The following is a 25,674-nucleotide window of genomic DNA, read 5'->3' on the forward strand; positions in this document are numbered from 1 at the left end:
CTGCAGACAAAGATGGCGGTGCGGAAGAAAGACGGCGGCCCGAATGTAAAATATTTCGAAGCGTCTGATACCGTCTCGCAGTTCGACAATGTCCGCGTTTGGTTGGGCAAGAATTATAAAAAGGTACTGCTGTTTTTTGTTAACGTAATGAATAAACTCATTCATATGATCATAAATGAAAGAGGGCAATCTTAACAGTTGAAGGAGTGGGCAGGCGAGGGAGGGTGTGATGAGATGGGTTGCAGGATAGTCCAGCTGTTTAACACACACATTCACGAGACGAAAACAAAAAGATGCTGAGAAACGTCTTGGCAAGTGCCGCGTTGCAAATTATTGACATTTGATATGTTTCAAGTGCATGTTTCTACACCCATTTAGTAGAGGGAATGAATGGCCTGTGTTGCGGGTTGTTGTTCGGAAGGGGGGGGGGGGGAACCTAAGCTAGCTAGCTAGCTAACGGTAATTTCATGGATTGCAGATGACTACTCCGGCCAGCGCAAATCCAGATGTTGGGCTGTCTTTTACTGGCGCTTTCGGTTTTCTCTTTCACCCCATTGCACTCCATGGTCTTTTAGGGCAATATATGGGCCTTGAGTTTCATGTACCGGCCCCTTTTACCCCCTCCCAGATGGTGTGCAGGATTTTATAGTGTTGCCAAAAAGGCCATGTCTATTGTCTCAGAGCAAGCGCTCAACCCCACCATTCTCAACCTGGGCCAGAGAAAGAATACAAAGATTCACATAGAGGAACCTGTAGTTTCTTTCACCATCAAATTACCTCTATTTTTGTTAATTGTACTATTCAAACTATCAAAGATCTATCTAAGATCCACTCACTCACTCACACTATACTTGCATATTTGGGACAATATCCAAATAATAATACCAGAATAATGATGATGTGCATGTCAACTTAGTTACAATGTATATTTATCCTGATATTTTCATGTAAATCCTCTCTCTCGTCCCTCAGTACATCCAGGCAGAGCCCCCCACCAACAAGTCTCTATCTAGCCTGGTGGTCCAGCTGCTGCAGTTTCAGGAGGAGGTGTTCGGACGACATGTCAGCAACCCACCTCTCACCAGGCTGCTGGTGAGAAAACGCGCGCACGCACACAATTTGCTATTGTGCTTCCCCTATTACACTATTCTAATAGTGTATCTAACCCTATGTCTTTCTGTTCAGATGAAGAGTTTCCTGGACTTTAAGTCTGGCGGGGCTCTCTGCCACATTCTGGCTGCAGCCTACAAGTTTAAGAGCGATCAGGGCTGGTAAGAGTTTCATTCTAACCTGCAGATTTTTGTTTGGCTCACTACACTTACACTCCCATCAAATGAATTTAACCCACAAAGTTGTATGGTTGAGAAGTTCTGATTTAAGATTAAACAAAATAGATTGATCCTTGAGACGTTTTCATTTTCACAATGATGCATTTTTATTGAAATATTTGATGAGGTTCTGTGAGATTTTTGACTCCTGTCTGTCTTCATGGCAGGCGCAGGTTTGACTTTCAGAATCCTTCTCGGATGGACCGCAATGTGGAGATGTTCATGACTATCGAGAAATCTCTGGTACAGGTCCGTCTGCCCTTGTCTTCTTTGGAGAACTATTGTCTTTGTCTGTGTCGCTCTCTTTCTTATTTACCCTCTCTTTCTCTCCATCTGTCCATCAGAACAACTGTCTGAGTCGACCAGTGATCTACCTGAGCTCTGACATTGAGGCCAAGCTGCTGGGGAAACTGAAGGACATCATCAAAAGGCACCAGGTAGGCTTGTCTTCACTGACCTAATGATGAAACTATATGAGGAGTACACAATACAGTACAGCTTCATACAAAACAATACAGCACAATACAGTACAGCACAATACAATTCAATACAGTACAGCACAATACAATTCAATACAGTACAGCACAATATAATACAATACAATACAACACAGTTAAGCAGAGTGTTTGCTGTCTCCTGCAGGGCTCAGTGACTGAAGACAAGACATCCAGCTCCCATGTGGTGGTTCCCATCCCTGCCAGTCTGGAGGAGGGTTAGTCAGTCTAACATTATGGATCAAACATTATCTAGTGGCCAGAATGTCTGTTCTGAATTTATACCTGTAAAGTGAATTGGTCTAGTAGCTAACTAGACTAATGGATTGATCATAGACAAAAAAAATCTCTCTCTCTCTCTCTCTCCCCCCCCCCCCCCCTCCCCTCCCGGTTGGTTCAGAGGAGTGGGTGCGTCCGGTAATGAAGAGAGACAAGCAGGTGCTGCTCCACTGGGGATACTATCCTGACAGGTAGGTACTGTCCATACTGGGGCCTCAGCCTGACACAGTCAACACAACCTTTGGATAAAGCCTTGTGCAGAACAGGGTGCTCTAACACCATGGACACTCAGAATAATAATAATGATTGATTGGATTTATATAGCGCCTTTCTACATTGGTACTGAAAGCGCTTTACATAATAAGGGGGAAATACACCTCGTCCACCACAAATGTTTGCCAGGACACCCCTACTCTTGCGATAAGTGCCATGGGACCTTTAATGACCACAAAGAGTCAGGACACCCATTATCCCATCCGAAAGACGTCACTCTACGCAGGGCCATGTCCCTTTCACTTTCCTGGGGCATTGGGATTCGATCTTAAGAGTAGAGAGAAGTGTGCCTCCTACTGGCCCTCCAACACCACTTCCAGCAGCATCTGGTCTCCCATCCAGGACTGACCCTGCTTAGCTTCAGAGGCAAGCCATCAGTGGGATGCAGGGTGGTATGCTGCTGGCCGAATGGCACCATGTGTCTCAAATGGCACCATTTGGGGTGCAGACACATTGAAAGTACACTAACATGGTCTCTAACCCATACCCACATCTCATTTAACATTGAGTTCCACACTGTTTTCTCAGCCTGTGTTATAGCACCATGTTTTGACATGTAGTGCACTAGACACATTAGTCTAGTCTAACCTCTGACCTCTGTCCCCTGCTGCTCAGCTATGACACCTGGATCTCAGCCAGTGAGGTGGAGGCTGCTGTGGAAGAACCGCCTAGCCCAGAGAAACCCAGGAAGGTCAGCACACACATCCTTCCTTGTTCTCTTTCTGTGTCTTTCTGTGTGAGCTGATAATCAGATAAGGGGACGGCGCTGTACCATAATGAACAAATGGCGGGAAACAACGCAATTGTGCATTAGATGACACATTGTCAGTATGGGTGAGCCTAGTATGTTGATATTTGTTGCTTACTGCATACATTTTTACTAAACAGTACGTTCTAAATAGTATGTAGTACATTGAGTACACAGAATGTCGTTTTAGTAAGTAGTAGGCAAGACAGATTTCGGACACGTCCTCTCTCGCTCTCCTCCCCTCACTTTCTTTAAGTCTCTATCTTTCTCTCGCTCTTTCTCCCTCTCTCCTCTCTTTGTGTTTCATATAGCCAACATATAACATTTTACTACATTAAATTAACATCATATAAACTGTGTCTTCAGGTCCATGCCAAGTGGATCCTGGACCTGGACCAGTTTAATGAGTGGATGAATGAGGAGGACTATGAGGTGGGGGAGGGGGCCCCCAAGAGGAAGAGGATCTCAGCCAAGACCCTGACTGATGAGGTCACCACCCCAGGGGACGAGCGCCGTGACAAGAAGCCCGGCAGCGCCAAGAAGAGGAAGCGCTCGCCCTCCCCCTCGCCCACCCCACCACCCCAGGAGACCAAGAAGAAGAACACAAAGAAAGGGTGTGTTACCCTTTGTTTACTACTGTATAATGCCCTTTGTAAAAGGTGTCATTGGGAAATCTGTAGATTGCTGACACACGCCATGATTAAGAAATATAAGCCTTAAGATGCTATACACAGTATGACTAACTTTGTGTGTGTGTGTGTGTGCCTGTGCGTTTGCGTGTGTGCGTACGTGTTTGTGTATGTGTGCGTGTGTAGGCCCACCACCCCGTACACTAAGTCTAAGCGAGGCCAAAGAGAGGAGGAGTCGGAGGATCTGACTAAAGATCTGGATGAACCATTACCTGTACCTGCAGTGGAGGAGGTCACCCTACCTAAGACAGGTACACACATTCACACACATATATGTACTGTATATATACACTTTATTATCTAAGATTTAGACTCAGCCCATTGGCTTATCCTCCTGATATTTACATTGGTTGAAACATTAGTATTCATCATCATTGTGACTGAAAGTCAGGGGTTGAACTAAAGTGTTGTGTCACAGGAAATGCAACTCTCTCCCCCCACACCCCTCTTTCTCTCTCTCTCTTTCTCTTTCCATCTCTCTCTGTAGCCAACACTAAGAAAGACTCTGAGTCGACACCAGTGAAGGGAGGTACCATGACAGACCTGGGTGAGTTCCCTGAACAACTTAATCAATAACTTCTCAGTGTATACACTGTCTGCAGGATGAGGTCACTACTCACTATATTTTAGCTTACTCCATCCTTTATCTGTCCCCTGATCTGTATTTTCATTCTCTCCTCTTTTATCTCTTGAACAGATGAGCAAGAGGATGAATCCATGGAAACTGCAGGAAAGGAGGAGGAGGAGGGCTCTCCGAGTGTGAAGGGAGAGCCGGTGAAAGGGTCGGACCTCCATGAGGACAACGTGACCGAGCAGACCCACCACATCATCATCCCCAGCTATGCTGCCTGGTTCGACTACAACAGGTAGGCTACAGATCTACACGTCTCTCCCGACGATCAATGATGTATGTTAACCTCTTTCTATGTTTTCCAGTGTCCATGCTATCGAGCGTAGAGCCCTCCCAGAGTTTTTCAACGGCAAGAACAAATCCAAAACCCCTGAGATGTGAGTAAACACATGCTACCATTAGATCATTACACATACCTAGCGTAATACACATGTACACTCCTCTGTGTTATACAGAGACCAACAGCTTTGGAGTTTGGAGTAACCTAACTGCATATTCACTGACAAGAATCTCTCTCTTTCTCTTCACAGTTACCTGGCCTACAGGAACTTCATGATTGACACTTATAGACTGAACCCGCAGGAGTACCTCACCTCCACCGCCTGTCGTAGGAACCTGGCCGGAGATGTGTGCGCCATCATGAGGTCAGGAGGACTCAATGCACACAGGACATTTACAACAGTCGCATTTTCATCTACTTCATGCAGTAATATTTACCTCCTCCATTTATCCCTTTCTCCTCCTCCTCTCCTCAGGGTGCATGCGTTCCTTGAGCAGTGGGGTCTGATCAACTACCAGGTGGACTCAGAGAGCCGGCCCACCCCCATGGGCCCCCCGCCCACCTCCCACTTCCACGTCCTGGCTGACACCCCCTCCAGCCTGGTGCCCCTTCAGCCCAAGGCCTCCCAGGTACACACAGATTGTATCTATATTTTGGTTCTAGATGTCACTCTTTTTGACTGCAGCTTCACTCCACTTATGTTCTCTCTCTGTCCCCTCCAGACTCCGGCCGCCCAGCAGATTCTGTCCTTCCCAGACAAGGTGAAGGAGAAGCAGCCAGCCGACCTGCAGAACTTTGGCCTTAGGACAGACATGTACAGCAAGAAGACTGGGCCTCCTAAGGTATGGATCACAACACTGCATGACTGATGAGGATCATAGTGCACTGTATAGCTAACTATTAAGAGTAGTGAGGTGTGTTACGGGGATGCTACTTCTTCTGTCTGCAGAGTAAGAGTGCTGCCAGCGCCATGCGAGACTGGACCGAACAGGAGACACTACTGCTGCTAGAGGTAACTTACAGCACAACTCTGTCTCATCCACTTTATTACCATTCAACAGAAAGCCCTTTAAATCCAAATAAACTTGAAACTTTAACTTGAAACAGTGTTGAGAGGATCGACAACAAAAACACACAAAGCACTTATCTGGAAATGTAACCTAGGGCTTAATATAACACCCTTATTAATATCAATCATCAAATCATCCCTCCCCTTTCCTCTCAGGGTCTAGAGATGTACAAGGATGACTGGAACAAGGTGTCGGAGCACGTGGGCTCACGTACCCAGGACGAGTGTATCCTGCACTTCCTGCGTCTGCCCATTGAGGACCCCTACCTGGAGGACACGTCCTCGTCCCTGGGCCCCCTGGCCTACCAGCCCGTCCCCTTCAGCCAGGCAGGCAACCCTGTCATGAGCACCGTGGCCTTCCTGGCCTCCGTGGTGGACCCTCGCGTGGCCTCCGCAGCCGCCAAGTCTGCCCTGGGTGAGAGGTCAACTCACTAACTAACCGTCGGTCAGATCACACAGAGTACAGGCTGGTCTGATTTGTGTCAGAGAGCTTTATAGTTAACCTTCATTTACCAGGAAGTGTCTTGAAGTTTGGATATTATTTTCTCGAGATACTTTTTAGAGGTGGCGTGTGTATTTTTTTCTCCTCCATTCATTAACTCTCTTTTCCTTCCTCCCTCCCCCCTCTCGCTCTCCCTCTCAGAGGAGTTTTCCCGTATGAAGGAGGAGGTCCCAGCAGCACTGGTAGAGGCCCATGTGAGGAGGGTGGAAGAGGCGGCGCGGGCCAGTGGCAGACAAGACCCCCTCTACGGCCTGGAGGGCAGCGGCATCGCAGGCACCAGCCTGGAGGAGGGAGAAAAACCTGGTACTGCTTCCATCTACTATTATCTAAAACTATAGTTGTCTTTGGTCATATTTCCATGTACTGTATGTCAATAAAGAGAAATTAGTTGCCGGTGGGGTACACATAAAACACTAGGCTTGCTGACAATTCACCTGTCTTTTCTCTGCCTCCAGAAGAGAGCAGTGAGGAGAGTAAAAGTGACAGCCAATCCAGTGAGGAGAAGAGGGAGACCAAGGTATGGTGTCTGTTTGGACTTCTACTGTACATGTGTTTGTGTGGTCGAGTCTTCTGGCAAACCAGTTACGGTCTAGGTCTGAATGGTCTAGGTTGTGATGATTTATACTCAAGTATTGGTAAGAAGCTGACCATGTTGTCCACATGGTGATAACAGGAGAACAAAGAGGGAGCCATGGAAGAGGGGGAGAAGCAAGGAGAAAATGGGAAGAAGGAGGAGGAGAGAGGGAGAGATGGAGAAGGAGAGGGAGAACAAGAGGCTGAGAAGACCGACTCGGAGATGGGTAATGTTTATGTCTATGACTGAATTTGAATGCATCTCTGTGAACTTTGTAAAATAGTCAAGTCTGTCTCTCTTGTCTTTTACAGACACTTAATTATGTGACTTCTATGTTTCCCTCTCTGCATTAGGTGATGGAGAGAAGGGGAAGGAGGGCTTGGAGGAGGGCCAGAGAGAAGGCGAGAGCGAGGGAGAGAGGAAGGCTAAGGTGGAACGGGATATGGGAGAGGGGAACCTGGCTACTGCTGCTGCCTCCGCCCTGGCTGCTGCTGCCGTCAAAGCCAAGGTCTGACCTCTGACCCTTGTTTAGCATGATCCCCCTAACCACAGATCTAGGATGAAGGGCTGTATGTATCAAGCTTCTCAGAGTAGGAGTGCTGATCTACAGGTGTAGGATCTTAATTTGATCACTCTTGTGTTGCTGAGGATTTTATTGCACAGCACTGTGTTTGAGGTTTAAAAAAGCATCTAAAGTTTGTAATTTCCACTTGAAAATGTAAGACTTGATTTGCCTTAAAGAAAAATACACCAACCCCTACAAAAAAGGTCAATTAATTATAATCGCATTTCCTGTTGCTGCAGGATTATTTTCCTGCTGTAGCAAACTGGCTCAAATTAAGATCCTATATCTGTAGGATCAGTTTTGCCTTTGGGATCATAATGAATAAGATTACATTAGGATGCACCTGATTCTAGATCAGCTATCCTAGCCAACCCCCAGGGGTTAAAACATATCTGACCCTGTATCAGTGTTTAGGGACAACTTCTATTATCTCAGTTTCTCATACTGATTATCAACCAGGGATTGTTCAATATGTCTGTGCCATTTCACATAAAAAGATGACACATCCATACTTCTCTCTTTCTCTATCTCCCCTATACATTTTCTCTTCCTCTCCGTCTCCATTTCTATCTCCCCTCTCGCTCCATCCTTCTCTCTCTTTCTCTCCATAGCACCTGGCTGCAGTGGAGGAGAGGAAGATCAAGTCTTTGGTGGCTCTGCTGGTGGAGACTCAGATGAAGAAGCTGGAGATCAAACTGAGACACTTTGAAGAGCTGGAGACCATCATGGACCGAGAGAGGGAGGCTGTGAGTCAGGGAGAAGTGAAGGATTATGGGGGATGTAATTTAAGTAGACTTGTTGGTTTTGCTTTGTTGGTTGGAGTGTGCATATACATGTTCTTACCCTTTCTGTGTGTGTGTGTGTGTGTAGTTGGAGTACCAGAGGCAGCAGCTGCTGGCAGACCGTCAGTCATTCCACATGGAGCAGCTGAAGTATGCAGAGATGAGGGCGCGTCAGCAGCACTTCCAACAGATCCAGCACCAGCAGCACAACCAGACTGGAGGCCCACACCCCGCCCCGGCCCCCACGGGCCCCCCACCCCCACCCCAGGGCCCCTCAGCCACCCAGTCCCAGCCGGTCCCCAGTACCCCTGCACCACAGCCAGCTCCCAGCCCAGCACCCCCTACCACCTCCATCCCCTCCTCTGCCCAGCCCGCTGAGCCCCAGCCGCCCCCCAGTGGTCCTCACACCTCTCCTCCCCGCCCGCCAGGCCAGCCCCCCACGGCCCACTCCAGCGCCACCCCAACACTCCACGGTGAGTCACACTTTGTGTTATCCAACTGTGAATTCAGTATTTAGCTAATACTGTACAAAAGTAATCATGTGAGCCACTGGAATTAACTTCAACTTTACTGTGAAATGTTTTTGCAGTATGTGTGTGTTTTACACATCTTATACTCTTCTCTTTTCTTGAACCCAGAGCCTAGCGCCCCTCTACCTGGGGATACACTCCACTCCTCAGCCCCAGTTCCCCCTCCACAGTGAAAAGAAAGAAAGGGAGGGAGGGAGGGAGGGAGAGGAGAGAGAGAAAGGGTCCTGGCAAACTGAATGACATTGACCACTTTGCACCTATGAATCCTGCCTGTGTCATTAAAAATGAAGAAGTCAAACTGAAGGACATATAAGAAACTTTGATCATGTTTAACATTTGGACGATTTACATGAGAAAGAAAAGCAAAACGAAAACATCTTACCTTACCAGAGTGAATATAAAGAACTCCCTCAACTAAACAAGAAAATACCAATTAAGAACTTTGTCGGTTTTCAAACTAACAGTCCCCCAGTCATTCTTTCAGACATAAGTTGCTTAATTACTTTCACCTTTCACATCAGAGCCCAAGGTTAAATCAAGAGAGTATGGTCATGTAAATACGCCACTTGACCTGAGGATATAAAGAGAACTAAAGGACTCTTGTCTGAGCAGTCCTTTGACCAGTGGTGCTTTCGTTTCCTGCTATAGTTTCTGAAGTCAGATGTCCTACCATGTTCCCAGAGGTACCTACCTACCTACCTATTCACCCAAGGTACCCCTGGTAGGAATTTATAAAAGAGAAAAAAAGATTTGCACTATGAAAATATGTTTCCATGGCGGCCATATCTAGAGATATGAAGCATTATTAATGGCTCTTTTCAATCCGTATCGCGGAAGTTCAGCGTTACAGCGTGATTGAAATTTAAAGGCAATGTTCCCGCGTTAGCGGAGACTGCATTCACAGTAAATGCTGCATATGTCGGCTCAATCAGAAATTACCTTTATATTTCTATCGCGCAATCTGTAACGCTTCAGCTTTACAGATTGAATAGAGCCCTAACTCAATTGACCTGAAGCACTTGGCTGCTCTCTTGTTTTGAACTTTTACTACGATGTCATAGTTTCCAAATATGACATTCTCAATTCTAAGTCACCTTATTTAATTTGATTGGATGCTTGTTGCTCTATGTGTGTGAATGTGCTGTTACAGAGCGTTGGGGTTGGTCTGTTGGTTAGACGTATCCTAAACTAAAAAAGTATGTGTTAGGGCAATGAAAACGGATGAACGAATGGTATTACTCTTTTGTAAGGATATGTATTCCACTTGGAAACCGTCTCATCTTGCCCTACTGCCATTTGTTATTAAGACTATGTACTGTAAACTGGATTTTCTGTTACAAATGTTTCACTCCAATTTGAACAGAATAATCCCTCTATGACTGAGCATTAGAAACCACTTAAAGTATTTATGAAGGGCCACACCCCCAGAGTCAGAGTGCCCTCCAGGACCCAAAAGGACCAGGTCACAATGTCCTAAAAGGCCTTATTTTAACTGTATTTTGGGCTCTATTCAATCCGTATAGCAGAAGTTTAGCGTTACAGCGTGATGTAAATGTAAAGGCAATGTTCCAGCGTTAGCGGAGACTGCATTCACGGTAAACACTGCATATGTCAGCTCAATCGGAAATTACCTTACATTTCTATCGCGCAATTCTTTAACGCTTCAGCGATACAGATTGAATAGAGCCCTTTGTTTTTTAACATTAAGATCTGAAGCACTTATGAAACAGTTGGGCATGCTCAGAGCAGAGCATAATCATAAGCCTAGCAGTAACTGCACAAATAAGATGGTGTTTGTCAGCATGTCCAGTATGGCTAGTCAGTATCGGTGAATCATACCATTGTAGAGATTATACTCTAAAGAAATGACTGGAAATAGCTCCAGAAGAACCTTATTGGCAACTTCAAAGATAACAGACATCACCATCACAACTCTGATCATTGATCAACCAAAATATTTTTCTTTTTATATTTGTAATTTTCTCCATATTAGTTAATGGGGTGAAACCAGAGGTGTGGACATTTGGAAATCCAGATTTTTATAGTTTGTTTGTGTTTTCCAATGACAGGTCCAACTCGCATGAAGCTGTTAGTATGTGATGGAAGTGGCTTTAATGTTACAAAATAACTGTATAAGTCAAGGGATCTCAAAAGTCCGTTCAGCTTACAGAGGAGAATTCTGTAACAATATCTTCTCTATGTATCCTATCTATTTTTATATTTTTTGACTGTCAGGTTTTCCATTTTTGTTTCTTTGATATTACTGTTTGCATTTTATTGCTGTATTTTATTATCTTTGTAACCTCTAATCCCCTCCCTCATTGTCATGTGCATGATCCTGATAGGCCTCCATGACCTGTCAATCAGTGCGTCTGTGAGCATGGGTGTGTTTTCCCCAGTGTTCCTTCAGTTCAGTTCCATCTAACCCCCCTGTGCCATTGTTTTGAGTTGTTACAAAGGCTGAGGAATTGGGATGCTCATTGTTCTCATACAGAAGTACAAAATGATGACACAGCAGCACATCACACAAACTCACTCTTCCAACAGTGTCGTACATATACTCAGATAATGAAACTTGTGTCCAGATAGCCAGTGTTAGAAACTTCACTACAGTCGTGACCATGGATGGACTGCTTTGGTCTCTGTGTTATTACATTGTGTGGATTTTGTGATATGAAATATGTGTGTCTGTTCAGTTTCTTGTTTTTGTTTGTTTTTCATGATTGCTAACGATAGCAATGATTGCATTGATTATACAGTAGAAATGAACCTTTCCTCAGTCAAACTGTTGCCAAATTAGTGTCAACAGTTGCTCTGCAGTTTGTATTGAATGAAAAAAAAAAAAAATATGCGAAGGTTTTACTTACAATTTTTTTGGGAAAGTCAAATAAATGAAGATGATGTGATGTGTATAGTTTGGTCATTGTTGCTACAGTGGGGTTCGCAATTATTGTCACCCTGGATAAAGATGAGCAAAAATGACTATAAAATAAATAATTAAAACTGAGCTATATTGTATGCAATATATTTGTTTTTAATTATATTATTTTATACTAATACAATTGCTCAAAGAAAGAGATTTTGTTTAAAGGCCTGTGCAGTCAAAAATGTGATTTTCCTGTGTTTTATATTTCCACATTGAGGTTGGAAAAATACTGTAAAACTGTGGAAATGGTGATAATGCGTATTTTAGTCTAAGAGTGGTTTGAAAAGAGTGCCTGAAATTTCAGCCTGTTTTGGTTGGATGGAGTTTTGCACTGCCTGGTGACATCCCCAGGTGGTAAATGATTTAATAGACCAATAAGAAAGATTTCCAAACCTCTGTACCAATAACAGCTAGCTTTCAGTTTTTACCTCCCCACTCAGACCACTCCCAGACAGTCCTAGCGTAACAGGGTTGGTTATGTTTCCACTTGCCACTGCAGAACTATGTATTCAATGTTTATGTATTCCTATTGGTTGGTTGAATTTACATATCAATAAAGTGTTATGCCATTGGTTACACTTGCAGCTAGGGGGAGATAGATCACGAATGTCAATTCTTCCCAGTCTGATATTGACATGCAAGCGGTAGGTCACGTTCTGAAATAGTGCATTCTATTTTCATATTTACAATGTGTACGAGTTCACTATGTACATGTCCTGATGTGTATATACACTGAGTATACCAAACATTAGGAACATGCCCTCAAAACAGCCTAAATTCATCGAAAGCGTTCCACAGGGATGCTGGCCAATGTTGACTCCAATGCTTCCCACAGTTGTGTCAAGTTGGCTGGATGTCCTTTGGGTGGTGGACCATTCTTGATACGCATGGGAAACTGGCAGTGTGCAAAACCCAGCAGCGTTGCAGTTCTTGACACAAACCGGTGCGCCTGGCACCTACTACCATGCCCCGTTCAAAGGCACTTATGTCTCAAGGCTTAAAAATCCTTCTTTAACCTGTCTCCTCCCCTTCATCTACACTGATCGAAGTGGATTTAACAAGTGACATCAATAAGGGATCATAGCTTTCACCTGGTCAGTCTATGTCATGAAAAGAGAAGGTGTTCCTAATGTTTTGTATACTCAGTGTATATGTGTACGGTACCTGTTAGATATTGGGGGCATCATGGGGTGTGCTTTTGTATGTTATTGCTGTAAGAGTGAGTTAGCTAGCATGTTCTAATTCTAATGGTCACATTAGCTCCCTGCTAATTGACAGTTATTTCCATGCGAACAGATTAATCACGAATCTACAGCCATCAACGTACTGTTGTCTTGCACATCTAATGTGCTTCCCTTTGTCTATCGCCAGGCACTTTCATTTATTGTATTTTGTACTATTTTTGTCATTATTATGTTTAATTACAAAATACCCAGTGTTATATTGACATGCAAGCGACGAATCACGAATATACTGCCATCAACATACTGTTGTCCTGCACATCTAATGTGCTTCTACGTGTCAATCGTCAGAATAAACACCAATCAACTGGAATCGCTGGCTGGGCAGTCCTTTCTTAAAAACACAACGCAAGAGAGTTACGAAGTACTACCACATCTGTTACACTATCAAAATTCTTGCGTGAGAAATTGCTCTTAGCTAATAAGCTATTTTTGTTTATTTTTGACCATTTAATTGAAAGCAATCACAGTAAGGTACCTCATTGTTACCCAGAAATGATTTTATATTGAGATTTTAAAAAACTGTTTTCAATACCTCACCTGCAAGGATAACAGCGCTGAGCCTTTTTCTGAAATGTTTGGGATTGGAGAACACATTGGGAGAGATCTTAGACCATTCCTCTATACAGAATCTTTCCAGATCCTTGATATCTTCCGTCTGCGCTTATTCAAACCACAGGTTTTCAATGGGGTTCAAGTCCGGACTGTTGATTTTGTGGTCAATTAATTAATTGGTCTCAGTGGATTTTGAAGTGTGCTTGGTGTTATTGTCTTGCTGGAAGATCCACATATTGCCAAGTTTCAGCTTCCTGGCAGAGGCAACCAGGTTTTTGGCTAAAATGTCCTGGTACTGAGAAAAGTTCATGATGCCGTTGATCTTAACAAGGGCCCCTGGACCAGTGGATGCAAAATAGCCCCTTTTCTGCATATGCATCTTTCTTGCAACGCTAAACCCAGTACTGGTGTGCATGGCCAGAGAGTTCTATTCTCATGTCATCTGACCATAGCACTGGTTCCAATCCAAGTGACAATGTTGTTTAGGAAACTCCAGGTGTTTACATTTGTTGGATGACATGCTATTTGGCCACGCACACCAGTGGTGGGTTTTGTGTCGAAAGAAAGATGCATTTGCAGAAAATAACCCCATACCCTTTTGCAATGGCCATCTCAGTCTCCAGACATGAATCCCATTGAAAATCTGTGGTTTGAATCGGAAGGCAGTCCATAACCGCAGATGAAAAATATCAAGGATCTGGAAGGTTTCTGTATGGAGCAATGGTCTAATATCTCTCCCAGTGTTCTCCAAGCTCATAAAACATTTTAGAAAAAGGCTCAGTGCCGTTATCCCCGCAAGGTGAAGTATTGAAAGATATTGAAAAAAGGGGTTTCAATAATTTTGACCCCTACCTTTGAGAAAAAAAACAATTACTTCGTAATCAAAACCCCTTCTCTGAGCAATTGTATTACTATAAAATAAATATAATATAATTTTAGCATACAATTTAGCTCAGTATTTGAATTTGATGCAGTCATTCTTGCTCATCTTTATCAAGTGTCAATAATTTTGGAACTCACTGTATCTTGTCTGTTCCATTGCAATCTAGACATCTGACAATATTCTTCAGTCAGGCTGTAGTTCACCAACAGTATAATTTTTCGTAGTATGACTTAGGTCTCCATCTATTCCTTTACAGAACTTTTATATAAAGGAATAGATGAGGATCTTTCACTTTTTTTCTTGTGACATTAAGCCTATATGGAAATAATCCTACTGTCAGTGTCTGCTGCAGGCACCACTGTGTGTGTCATCTTCCTTACAGAACCCCCCCCCCATTTCAAATTTTCCATTGAACTATCACCTACTACTAAACAGACACTGCAGACTACAGAGACCACAAATGACCCAGTGGGAAAATATCTCACCTTACCATACAGGGCCTACTGCCTCAGAGCAAATAGACTCATACCTGCATTACCATACAAGGGCTGGTGTAAGTACTGGAACTACATCATAGAGAACCATACAGGGCCACTGCAATAGAAGAAACATACCCATCTTACCATAAAGGACTACTGCAAAAAAGATACTATGACAAAGTTGAATAGGCCTTACATTAAGCAAAGAATAAAGGCCCTATACAGCTCTGTTGAAAAATATTCAAATGACCTTTACATTTATGAGAGAAAGCTAGCACAGAGAAGCTTGTTCAGTTAAATTATCAAATGGATAAACTCTGCTATTTGAATACCACTTCCTAGATTTCATTACATGGTGTCAACTCATAACGCATGCATTCTCGTAGCCATCTCGGATGCGTAGCCAGAATGGCTAGGTATCCGGACAATCCCGGACACTAGGCCAAAATGGTCCAGTAAGTGATGTATCCATTTGTATATTACTGCACTGCTGCTTTATTAGAATCCCACTGACGTCTGTTAAACTAAATGAAGAATGGTGCTTCAAAACATCTCCGCCATTGTTTTATTAAAAAAGATTAAGAAGAAAAAAAAACATTACTTTTCAGAAACTGGGGATTTTTATTAAATACCATTCATTATAACATATACATGAGACAATAAATCTATAATTTCATGATTGGTTGGTTAGCCTGGTAAAACCCACATTACAGCTAGTCTCAGCCAATGAACATGCATCTCCCCCGTATAAAAACACAGCTATTGGGCAATGGGGCTGACACGGGTTGAGTGACAGGGTGGGCGATGGGAATGTATAATCAAGGGAATGTTATTGCCGATTCTGTCCACGAGCCAGACATGATAGCATGCGCCTCTGTGGCTGGATGATATTTTGAAGTGAAATGAAAAGGGGCGATTTCAACTCAGACACAGAAAAGGCACTTCTGAAAGAAAAACTTTTTTTTTTTATGACAAAACGATGGCAAACAAGAGTTGGTTGGGGAATGACACAGGGTGGATGGGGGCGAAACAGACATTACGTATATAATAGAAGAAAAAAACATTTGGGAATAAAATGAACTGGTTGTGTTCTTGAAATCTTCAACCACTCATCACCATCCGGACGAGTTCTGAGGGAGAGAAGAAAAAAAACATCAGCAGCATGCTTGGTCATCAGTGTCTGAGAAGAGCCTAGAGCAAACTCCACCTCCAGCATCTGCCAGCAGTACTACAGCCTCCCATCTCTCCCAAATAGCCTCAGACTCCCTATCAAGATTGAGGGCATTATTTTGACTTTATACTGTGACTCATTACTGAATGGTTCAATATGAATTGGCTTGTTTATCTGAGAAGAATCTACGGAGGGGCTTTACATGCAAAAAATTGATTTGACCAAAAGCCTTCCTAAGCATTATCCCACCAAGATGTCGTTGTCAAAACACACTCAGGATGTCACAGCCTACAGACACCTATACATTTAAAAATCACAATGAGACAAATTAAATGAATCATCAACAGAGAGGTAAGTACACTTAGTGACATGCTCCCACATGGTTCTCTAGGAGGTGTTTTCCTCCCCAACATGAGCACTGCTCTCAGCTGGATGCTGAAGCCTGAATCTGATCCACAGAGACTCCATGTGTCAATCAGACAGAAGAGAGAATCGGCATTAAAGTTTGAGCATTAGAGGCAGAAGCGAGGGATGAGAGAGAGAGAGGGTGAACTATAGAGGGAGGGACTCGGAGAGAAGCTCCATCTCCTAGAGAGCCAGAACAGCCAAGGATTTGCTCAGCCAGGCCTCAGGACCTGGAATGTGTTAGGATTAGCAACCCCCCTCCTTATTTGGGCTGTTCTAACAGAGGAAAACAAGGACAGGGGGAGGAAGGAGGAGGAGCGAAGGATCTGGCAGAAAGGGAGGAAAATAAACAAAAATCAAGGGTCTAGCACGCCTACAGTACCAGCTTCCATGGGGAGAAGGGAACAGAAGTCACCAGCCAAGGAAATGGAGCAACTCACTGCAATAGTAGGAAATCATTATAGTAGAGAGGACGATAGTTCAACCCTTGAGAAAGACTTATTGTACACCACTTTATCCAAACCACCCTCCCACCTACTCCTATACATTCAGAGTTGAACAGTCGCCCCTCTAGTCTAACTAACAGACCCCCTGTCAGTATCCTGCCCTCCTCCAGTTGGAGAGTCAGTGTCCATGGGGGTAATTTAGAGGAGCCACCTAGACACATGCAGAGACGCTACATGCAGGCTACAGCCAGGGGAGGGTGGGAGAGGCGAGGGAGCTGGGCAGGAGAAGGGCTCTGCAAGAGAGAAAGTTAAAGAGAACAGAGATCAAACCATAAATTCAAACCGCTGACTCCACCACAGGAACCCAGCAGCCTCTGACAACACCATCATGGCACAGAGAGATGTCCTACTCGATTAGTATCATAGCTTTTACTACGCATCTCTTCAGTAGCTCGCCATTTTTTAGGTGAGTGTGTTAGAGTAGGAGCACCCGGTCCCCCACACACAACCCGAACCAAGTATCATTTTAAAGAGTAAACTGCTAGTTATTACTCGCTTAAATACATCTGTGGTATCAGTAGCTAGGAGTAGGGGCATTCTGTGCAGTGATGGGCTGACGAGAGGGCCCCCTCCCCCCTACACACAAGTCCCCCAGAGCAGGTGAGAGCCCACTGCTGGGGCAGGTGCCGACAGAGAGAGAGAGGGGGGGCTTTAGGGGGTCTGCTCGTACCCTCCACTCAGCCGGACATGATGTGGCGGACAAAGACTGTGGGAGAGGAACAGGGAGGTCAGTGAAGGGACAACACAAGGGACACACACACCTGAAATCCAATAATACAACCTACACCCAGACATACACATAATCCTTATTAATAATCATAGGGCTTTGTGTTGACACAAAACATGAGTACATCCCATTCAAGACAATTGTTATTGTATTTTGTTACAATTCACGTCTTATCATTCACATGATTCTTCCATTATTCAAACACTATGGGAAATGGTAATTCCTCATGCATTGTAATATATTCTACAGTACAGGACGAGGTTCAGTGTTCTCCTTCACAGCCATCATATCCATCCAGTTCACCACGCTGCTTTACCTTCGTAGTTGATGCAGCCGTTGGCATCTTCGTGTCCCGCTAACAGAGTCTCCACCTCCTCTTCTGTCATTTTCTCACCTGCAACACAAATGAAATGCTCTTTTACATTCTCATAACAGATAGACAAAAATACACTGTATAGCAAGGGAATCCCATCTTTCCTATACCTTACATTCTACAATGGTAAAAGCCACTAGAGGGATTGACAAAGTCTGAAAGGCACTTGCCCATCGGGCAAGTCAGGAGTATTTTTTGGTCCCCCCCAATGGGGCAACCTCGGAGCAGGTTTAACTTTAACGACTGCTTAGTTCACTTGCAATAGGGCAACCCTTAATGTCAATCCCTACACTACCAAGCAGACATTCCCAGAGGGATACTGACACAGTTAACCAGGGAGACTCAATAAAGCCATGTCTTGTCACTTGTGTTGCCAAATCGTCTTACTGACAAGACCGATGTCCAGGATGCAAATGAAGTGCATCAATATGGATACAGTAGGGCATTGAGTCACTAGTTTAAGAGGTGATTACTGATTAGTGACAATGAAGACCTTTGGTACCACAGTCAGGTGTGGTTGATAAGGAGAAGAGGTAAAACTATCAGGACTGTGTGGATCAAACGTTTATTTTGATCCAAATTAAATTCTTCATGTAAAACCTTCAAGAGCTGAACGTCAACAGTTTGTCTCCAACATCATCACAAGGCAGGTTGCAGTACTGTTTGTCTGGAGTGTTAAAGGGCGAATGTACTTCCTGATTAGGCCTCGTTTTAGATTTGGTTCATTAAGAAATGCTATGACTGAATTCAAACAGGAGTTGGTTTCAGGGTGCGGGTTTGATGTGTGTGTCTCGTGTGCGTGTTTGCAGGTGGGAAGAGTTAGCCAAATTATTTCGCCAATTAGCTTCAGCCAGCTGGTGTGCAAAATTAGTTTGACTTTGGATAGCCCATCTCCGGGGCTAGCTAGGGACCGTCAATAAATTACACAATGTAAATGACACTATTTTCATGTTGCACACCTTTTAGGTTCTCATTAAATGCTTTCAATATTTGTCTATGAATTTCTACAATTTATAGTTGGTTTGAGGTTAAGTCATTGAAATTTGGAGCTATTAGAATTTTAACATATTGTCCCATGTACATTGTGTAATTTACAGAAGGTTCTTAACTAGCCCCGTTGGGATATCCAAAGTAAACCCAAATTTACCACAGGCATTATGATCGGGTCCCATGCAGCTGCACTCCGAATTGATGATTACTTGTGTGCTGCCAGCTGTGGGCAGGATTGAAACAAACCCAACCTGCATTTAAGTTGTGACGCAGTCATGACCTCAAGTCTCACAAACTCTGTTTTGGACAAGACTGACTTTATGACCAAAATTATCCTATTTACAATTTGTAATCAATTTTGACAGAATAAATGTTTCTGACTCATATCAATGCCACATAGGATGTTTCTAAATGATAGTTATTTTTTAGTGGCAGTTTCTCTTTAAGCTGAAGTAGAGCTCTCAAGTACAAGAAAGAAACTGTTGGCTTATATACTGTAATATAAATCATTTGCTAATACAAGAGAGAAATAAACAGATGGTGCAGTTCTATGAAAATGAATAATCTTTTCATAAGGGGAGATGTAAACCAAGCCAGTGACAGCACTTACAAATGCTTCATGAAAGCTTTATAAGATCGTTCTGAGGTCTTACCGAGCGTTGTGAGGACGTGGCGCAGCTCAGCGCCCATCACTGTGCCGTTGCCCTCCTTGTCGAAGACGCGCAGACCCTCCACAAAGTCCTCAAAGGAGCCCTGGTCCTTGTTCTTAGCGATGGCCTGGAGCATGGGCAGGAACTGCTCAAAGTCCAGCATTTTGTGGTTCATCTCTGGGGAGGGAAACAAACATAAACATGTCTTACTCTGCTAGATACTATTACTTTGCTATAAAACAGACAGAATAACTTATATGAGATCTACATCTATGCCGTTAAAGTCTAGGCCCACATACTGAGAGTAAAATAACTCAAAATGGCTTGGAATGTATTTAACCAAAAAAAAGGAGAGCTCTCATAACCATTTTTTAAATCCCCAAAAAGACATAAACTACTGTACTCACTCCCACTATGTGTACCCTAACTTTTAGTTTGTGCGAGTGCTATAACACCTGCAAATGTGTGTACGAGAACAATACACTTTTGATTAGTTTTTTTGCAAAAAATCTGAACAAAACCTTATCAATTCCAAATTAGAGGAATGCTTGCGTTTCTCTATAAAATTGATCATCAGCTTTACATTATCAGATCCTGTTGACATGATCTGCATGATATGCATCTGTTGTGTGTGTAATTAACACATGTAAGAACAGGACCCCTCACAATGCTCCTGTTCCCAAGCTGATAAGTGACAGGCTGCGCAACCACAAGACAAAATCACCCTCGACAGGTTAGGACAAAGCCTGTGTGCATCTGTGGTACTTGACAATTTCAGATTACGCACAAGGATAAGTTCACACTCCATAGGATGTGAATTTCATACTCAGAAGAACATTCTGTTTCATCAGTTTTATCCTTGGATGCTTAAGCATATTAGCTGACATCTTACACCTGACCGGATACAAATTAGTCAAACTGGTTTGGTGAAGTTGTTGACTACAAACAGCAACAGGCCTAAAAACACACTTTGGAGGATCGGCCTAAATCTATCTGAACACAAGACGATGCCATGCCGGAATAAAATCGTACTAATGTTAACTGATGTGTGTAATACTTCTATACGTTTGATCCAGCCAATAGATACTAATGGTCAATGTTCAGTAAGCATCTAGAAGTAGGGCTGACCTTCTGACTTGGGGTTGCCCAGGACCTTGAGGACCTCAGCGTTGACGGGGTTCTGGCCGAGGGCCCGCATGACGTCACCACACTGGCTGTAGCTGATCTTCCCATCGCCCGTCCTGTCAAACAGCAGGAAGGCCTCCTTGAACTCTGAAAGACGGGGAGAAGAAAGGCGTTTAAAAAAGCACAGCACTGGATTGAGTGTGTGTGTGTTTTGGTTTCCCCCCCACACATAAAAATGGTCAAGAAAGAGAATCCAAAGATTTTTTGTTTTGTTTTTTGATTGTGTGTAATCTACAGAAAATGCGGTGGCCTCTCATGGAATGCTCTCTGACATCAGGGTCATTTCCCAGGGCTATTGTTATGGTGCTTGCATTGCATTGCTGCTATGCTGTGCATTCCAAGCTGGCCCGTCTGAAACTACACAGCAGCCACTAATTTACCCATATATGGCATTGACAGCAAGCGCTGGCCGAGTAATCTATCAACCAAACGAGCGCTAAGGAAATCTATCAACTGCGGAAAAAAACTCCTAAAAATGCCATTGATTGAGCAAGGGAAAAAGTCACAGGCAACCGATGAGTAGCCTACAGTAACACTATTTTGCTACATATATTCTTGGTAAATGGATACATTATGCTTCGCCAACTTCATTTCAAAGAACAGCATGTCTGAGGTTTAGTTCGGCCACGCCTTCGATCCGTACAACTCTTTAATAAGTTGTTTAGTCATTTCCTTTTGCTTACACAATGTCTATGAGTCAACACCAGTGAAGGACTGAGAACAAATTACAATATAGTGGCTTGATTTCGTCTATAATATATCTAGACATTTTATACAGTTCTGGGATCGGGAACTAATGAATTCACGTTCCAGAATTGAGAACTTCCGGTTTCCTCTACTATCTAAGTTAACCACGTAGCTAGGTAGCAGAACAAGACATCACACAATAAACGGAACAGATCAATAATACCAAAATTGGTTTTTACAAAAAAACGACTTTTAAAATGGAATAACTAAAAACGGCCAATCTTTCAAAGTACCTAGGCTTTTGAATACTCATAGGCCGTATAATGACTAGCCATAATGCCTTGACATATTGACGTCTGGCCTTTTATTAAAACATGCATAAAAATACCAGGCACAGAACTCAGTGCAAAATTAGTTGATGGTCAGTAACATTCAACACAAAACATTAACCTGATGAAACACCATTCAATCAAACCGCTATGTTGGGATCAAAGGAGGGGATTGACTGCACCAATAACAGACAATCGTGAATCAATATTTTAGTAATTGTATATATAATCATTCGTTGATGTGTGCATGTCGGACGACAATGGCAATATTAATGCAAGGTCTTACCAAGATGGTTAGCCAAAACACAAAACCTGGTCCATCAAAAAAAAAAAACTCACCATAGGCTTCAGTTTATATCAACTTGTCAGCAGGGAAACTGCTTATCACAACAAGGGGGACAGGAAAGAAGTAGTGCTATTCCACAATGAATGACAAGACATATGAAGCAAGGGGATAGACTAGCAGCTAGCTAACATTTTACAGTAGCTAGCTAGCCTTCAAATAACGTTACTGTCACAAAGCTGATTGAAACTCACCTATAATCTGGTCTTCTGAGAAGTCAGACTGGTTGAGAAGTACGGCAAGAATGAACATAGAGAAAACAAATTAATATGATTATCGAAGATGAAGAGAACAAGTAGTTAGCTAGATAACTACGTTAACCAGCCAACATTGGTCAGCCATGGTTTGATAACACAGCAGTGAAACGTCTTCGTTGGATTAGCTAGCTAACTGGCTTTGTCTACACGAATTTAAAACGACATTTTGCTAGGCTAACAGTCTCCACTGCACGTCACATACAAACATCTTTCAAACAGAACAAAACAAAGGCATTTACCATTTCTGGGCTTGGTTTGAGTCCTGTCTGCGGGCGGAGGTCAGGGGAATGTAGACCGACAGACGCGAACGTTGACAAGAAAAACTATGCTCATGACGTCATCCTTAATTCATGCACTATACAAACCAATCACATCTCGCAGGCGTTGGTTTTTCGGATTATTTACCGTAATTCTGGAAGATAGGTGCAACAAAACTGTCCAAAGGTGAATTTATTGGAATCCTGACTGTTCTTTAAAAGCGAATGAATAAATATTGGTGCATGTATGCTGTGGTGGTGGAAAAAACAGAATTTATGATAGCCAATGCCATTGAAGCTTTCATGTGGACGATTATTATGAGTCAGCCATATAAACCATATGTATGATTGAACAAGTGCGCCATCTTGTGGTACGAATATGCAAACTGTAGCTACAGTTAGGATCATATGACAAATTAGTGAGATATCATAGCTGTACAGAAGACATGGTCATCTAAAGTTTAAAATATCTTTATTGTTGGGGGGATTCAGTTCATTCATCCTGCAGCATATGTCATTTTGGTACACATATATTAGACTTATCACATACGGCATGAAAACATTGAAATTGGTTGAATGCATTTGCATGACATCGACTTGACTGTCTGCACTCTGGCCTAATTCAGAAACAAATAAAAGGCAGATAACAAAACATGACTTGTAAGGTCTCAGATGCTCTCCTCTACCCTTCACTGTGCCCCATCACTGCCCGCCTCCCCACACTGAAAGCGAACAAAGTCAAGAACTCGTGCCCCCTGCTCCGTCAGGTACTGGGCCACTGTCCTACTAGGGTCAGGGAGGAAAGATTGGGGCAGCAGGCGCGTCTCCGCGTCCCCACAGGGCAGGTCATCCATGTTGCCAAGGGATACGGGGGCCTCTCCCACTACGTGCTGCCCCAGCTTCCTCCCCAGGGTGTCCTGCGCCCCGTCCTTGCCCCCCTGGAACACCACGAGGGCACCGTATCGCCCCATGGCCATATCAGACTGGACCGCCACACCACCGTGGATGTAGGAGCCGATGTGCCAACCTGCAGGGACGCCCACCGTCACCGCCCGCCTCACTGACATGTTCTCACCCAGACGACCTGACAGGGGACGGGACAGGAAATTACTTCACTAACAGAGCAGTCTTCAATTTCCAAATGCTTCCTAGCAACAAGAAATGCTGCAGTTAGAGGTTATTAAAGCTCAAATTCAATGAGAGCATCTCAATAATGATAAGAGAGTCTACTAAATGACAAAAATGTAAATGTAATTTACAAATGTGTTTGGGCTATTTTTATTACTCATTCACCTATGGTAAGGGCCAGCTGATCAGCCAGAGAAGCACCTTCACCCAAGTTCAATTTAGAGAGGTCCTCTGCTGCCAGGAGACTCTGAAACCAAAAAAGATAAATGCAATTTTACGTATTCCAACAGGCATCCTAGGGTGATGTGGCTACTGAGTGGGGGTGGTGTGATGATGTGTCATACCTTCACATATCCAGTTTGGCCCTTGTTTTTACTGCTGTGGTAAGCCATGGTGGCGAACGCCACATCCTTCACCAGCTGCTGGAACTTCTCATTACGGGCAACAAAGTCTGTCTCACAGTTCACCTGCAACACACACAGACATGGAGGACATTGAGATACAAATACTTCTGACCATATTTAAGTTTTACACAAAAGCCTTTATCAAACTAAACAAATTAAGATGACTGTCATAGCAGGTATTATTCAACTTGAATATTGTATGCAGACTGCATCGAGGAGGATGAGTGATAGGATCTCATTGACTGAATGAGATCTGCTTACCTCTACCATGACTGCAGCTTTGTCTCCTACAAACAGACCGATCAGCCCCTCCTTGGCCCTCCTCCCCTCCAGCTTGCTGGCCTTGCTCCAGCCTTCTTTCTGGGCCTGCTCATGTAACCAGCTCTCTGCCTGGGTTGGAGAAAAACATTACACACACATATACACACTATCCTAAATATACACAACATTTAAGTCAGCGGTTGCCCAATCCTGATCCAGGATGCCTGCAATGTGTGCAGGCACTGCAGGGCATGCTTTTGTTCCAACCCAGCACTAACTCACCAGATTGAAAAGTACTAACACCATATTTGTTATTGTTGGGCTGGAACAAAATCCTGCACATTTGGCACCTCTCCAGGGCCAAGTTTGGACATCCATCCCTGCCCTGCTCAGCAAGCAAAGCTGTGCTGAAAGAAGCAATGTTTACCTTTGTGATGTCATTTTCAAATTTCTCCAACGCTTTCTTGCAGTTAATGAATGTGTAGCCAGTGCTTTTGCGTAGTTTCATAAGGAGAGCTTTCTCTGCAGCAAGAAGTGGATATCCTGTGTGTAAAGACTGTGCATGATGAACGGTGCAGACCTGGGGTGGACAAGAAAAGAGATTAGCTAACGTTGCATTTCAGTGAAGTCAGCATCATTGCTAACGGAGGTACAAATCAAATGTCCATGATGACCTCTGGTCCTAGGAAGATATTTCAATTCACTGTGATGTTGCCAACAACACTTAAAGGCTAGCTGCAGAATTTTGAATACTTTAACATTCTTGTCCCATACGTGGTTAGCTAGTTAGCTAGCTTGCCACTTTTGAATGTCTAGGCTAGCTACTGGAAGCTAGCTAACTTCAAATCAACAGCTGACAGCAGCTTCAGAAAGCACAACCAGAAATAGGATGCTGGGGTCTGGATGCCAGCGCACCCTTTTCTTGCCTACCTTTGAGAGCTCTGTTCTGATTGATCTGAAAACATACGTTAATGCCATTATTGGAGCTTTATATATATTCAAAGCTCAATATTTCTCCTTATGAAAGCCGAAATGTCATTGAACCTCGTTGGGTAAGGCAAATGAGCATGGACAAACTTCATTTTCCGTTGAGCGGGGAAATGTAGCAATAAACGTTTGTTTAGCGCCATCTAACGTACAGGAATGCCTACCACACTGAGCCCACACTAGTTC

General features: G+C 43.5%; 3 protein-coding genes across 4 annotated transcripts; 1 reads left to right on the plus strand and 2 right to left on the minus strand.

Annotated features, from left to right (window-relative positions):
* smarcc2 (SWI/SNF related BAF chromatin remodeling complex subunit C2) lies at positions 1-9,477 on the plus strand. 2 transcript variants are annotated; one of them, XM_084173714.1, is made up of 25 exons: positions 1-123; positions 973-1,092; positions 1,186-1,271; positions 1,496-1,577; positions 1,673-1,765; positions 1,971-2,040; positions 2,223-2,292; positions 2,990-3,065; positions 3,489-3,736; positions 3,938-4,062; positions 4,299-4,358; positions 4,509-4,677; positions 4,748-4,819; positions 4,973-5,086; positions 5,198-5,351; positions 5,445-5,564; positions 5,672-5,734; positions 5,948-6,206; positions 6,435-6,596; positions 6,749-6,810; positions 6,967-7,093; positions 7,221-7,375; positions 8,044-8,178; positions 8,303-8,687; positions 8,853-9,477. In XM_084173714.1, the coding sequence occupies exons 1-25, from the start codon at positions 13-15 to the stop codon at positions 8,915-8,917; spliced, it is 3,183 nt and encodes a 1,060-aa protein (XP_084029840.1). In that variant the 5' UTR covers positions 1-12; the 3' UTR covers positions 8,918-9,477. The 2 variants fall into 2 exon arrangements, with proteins under 2 accessions (XP_084029840.1, XP_084029839.1); XM_084173713.1 differs by having other exon boundaries at positions 11-123; positions 5,198-5,564.
* A 5,900-nt stretch (positions 9,478-15,377) lies between these two features.
* On the minus strand, positions 15,378-22,960 carry LOC311138983 (myosin light polypeptide 6). The gene is made up of 6 exons (XM_084173797.1): positions 22,691-22,960; positions 22,389-22,416; positions 20,779-20,922; positions 19,654-19,827; positions 17,954-18,031; positions 15,378-15,958 (listed from the first exon to the last, which is right to left on the minus strand). Exons 1-6 carry the CDS (start codon positions 22,691-22,693, stop codon positions 15,930-15,932), a joined length of 456 nt encoding a protein of 151 aa, XP_084029923.1. The 5' UTR covers positions 22,694-22,960; the 3' UTR covers positions 15,378-15,929.
* A 203-nt stretch (positions 22,961-23,163) lies between these two features.
* tsfm (Ts translation elongation factor, mitochondrial) lies at positions 23,164-25,588 on the minus strand. The gene is made up of 6 exons (XM_084172443.1): positions 25,432-25,588; positions 24,929-25,081; positions 24,502-24,630; positions 24,181-24,303; positions 24,002-24,083; positions 23,164-23,792 (listed from the first exon to the last, which is right to left on the minus strand). Exons 1-6 carry the CDS (start codon positions 25,477-25,479, stop codon positions 23,398-23,400), a joined length of 930 nt encoding a protein of 309 aa, XP_084028569.1. The 5' UTR covers positions 25,480-25,588; the 3' UTR covers positions 23,164-23,397.
* Between the last annotated feature and the right edge of the window lie 86 nt (positions 25,589-25,674).

Source organism: Coregonus lavaretus (genome assembly GCF_964263955.1).
Source record: "Coregonus lavaretus genome assembly, chromosome: 12".
Lineage (NCBI taxonomy): Eukaryota > Metazoa > Chordata > Actinopteri > Salmoniformes > Salmonidae > Coregonus > Coregonus lavaretus.

Bases quoted from the DNA above. Each gene is read 5' to 3' on its own strand.
- smarcc2 (XM_084173713.1), top strand. From the start codon at position 13: ATGGCGGTGCGGAAGAAAGACGGCGGCCCGAATGTAAAATATTTCGAA. The intron at 124-972 runs GTACTGCTGTTT...CTCGTCCCTCAG, and splicing joins TGGGCAAGAATTATAAAAAG to TACATCCAGGCAGAGCCCCC. The intron at 1,766-1,970 runs GTAGGCTTGTCT...TGTCTCCTGCAG, and splicing joins ACATCATCAAAAGGCACCAG to GGCTCAGTGACTGAAGACAA.
- LOC311138983 (XM_084173797.1), bottom strand. The intron at 19,828-20,778 runs GTCAGCCCTACT...TTCCCTCCCCAG, and splicing joins GGGCAACCCCAAGTCAGAAG to AGATGAACCACAAAATGCTG. The intron at 15,959-17,953 runs GTAAAGCAGCGT...TCTCTCCCTCAG, and splicing joins CGGCTGCATCAACTACGAAG to AACTCGTCCGGATGGTGATG.
- tsfm (XM_084172443.1), bottom strand. From the start codon at position 25,479: ATGGCATTAACGTATGTTTTCAGATCAATCAGAACAGAGCTCTCAAAG. The intron at 24,084-24,180 runs GTATGACACATC...TTTTGGTTTCAG, and splicing joins GCCAAACTGGATATGTGAAG to AGTCTCCTGGCAGCAGAGGA. The intron at 23,793-24,001 runs GTGAATGAGTAA...GTCCCCTGTCAG, and splicing joins TCAGCTGGCCCTTACCATAG to GTCGTCTGGGTGAGAACATG.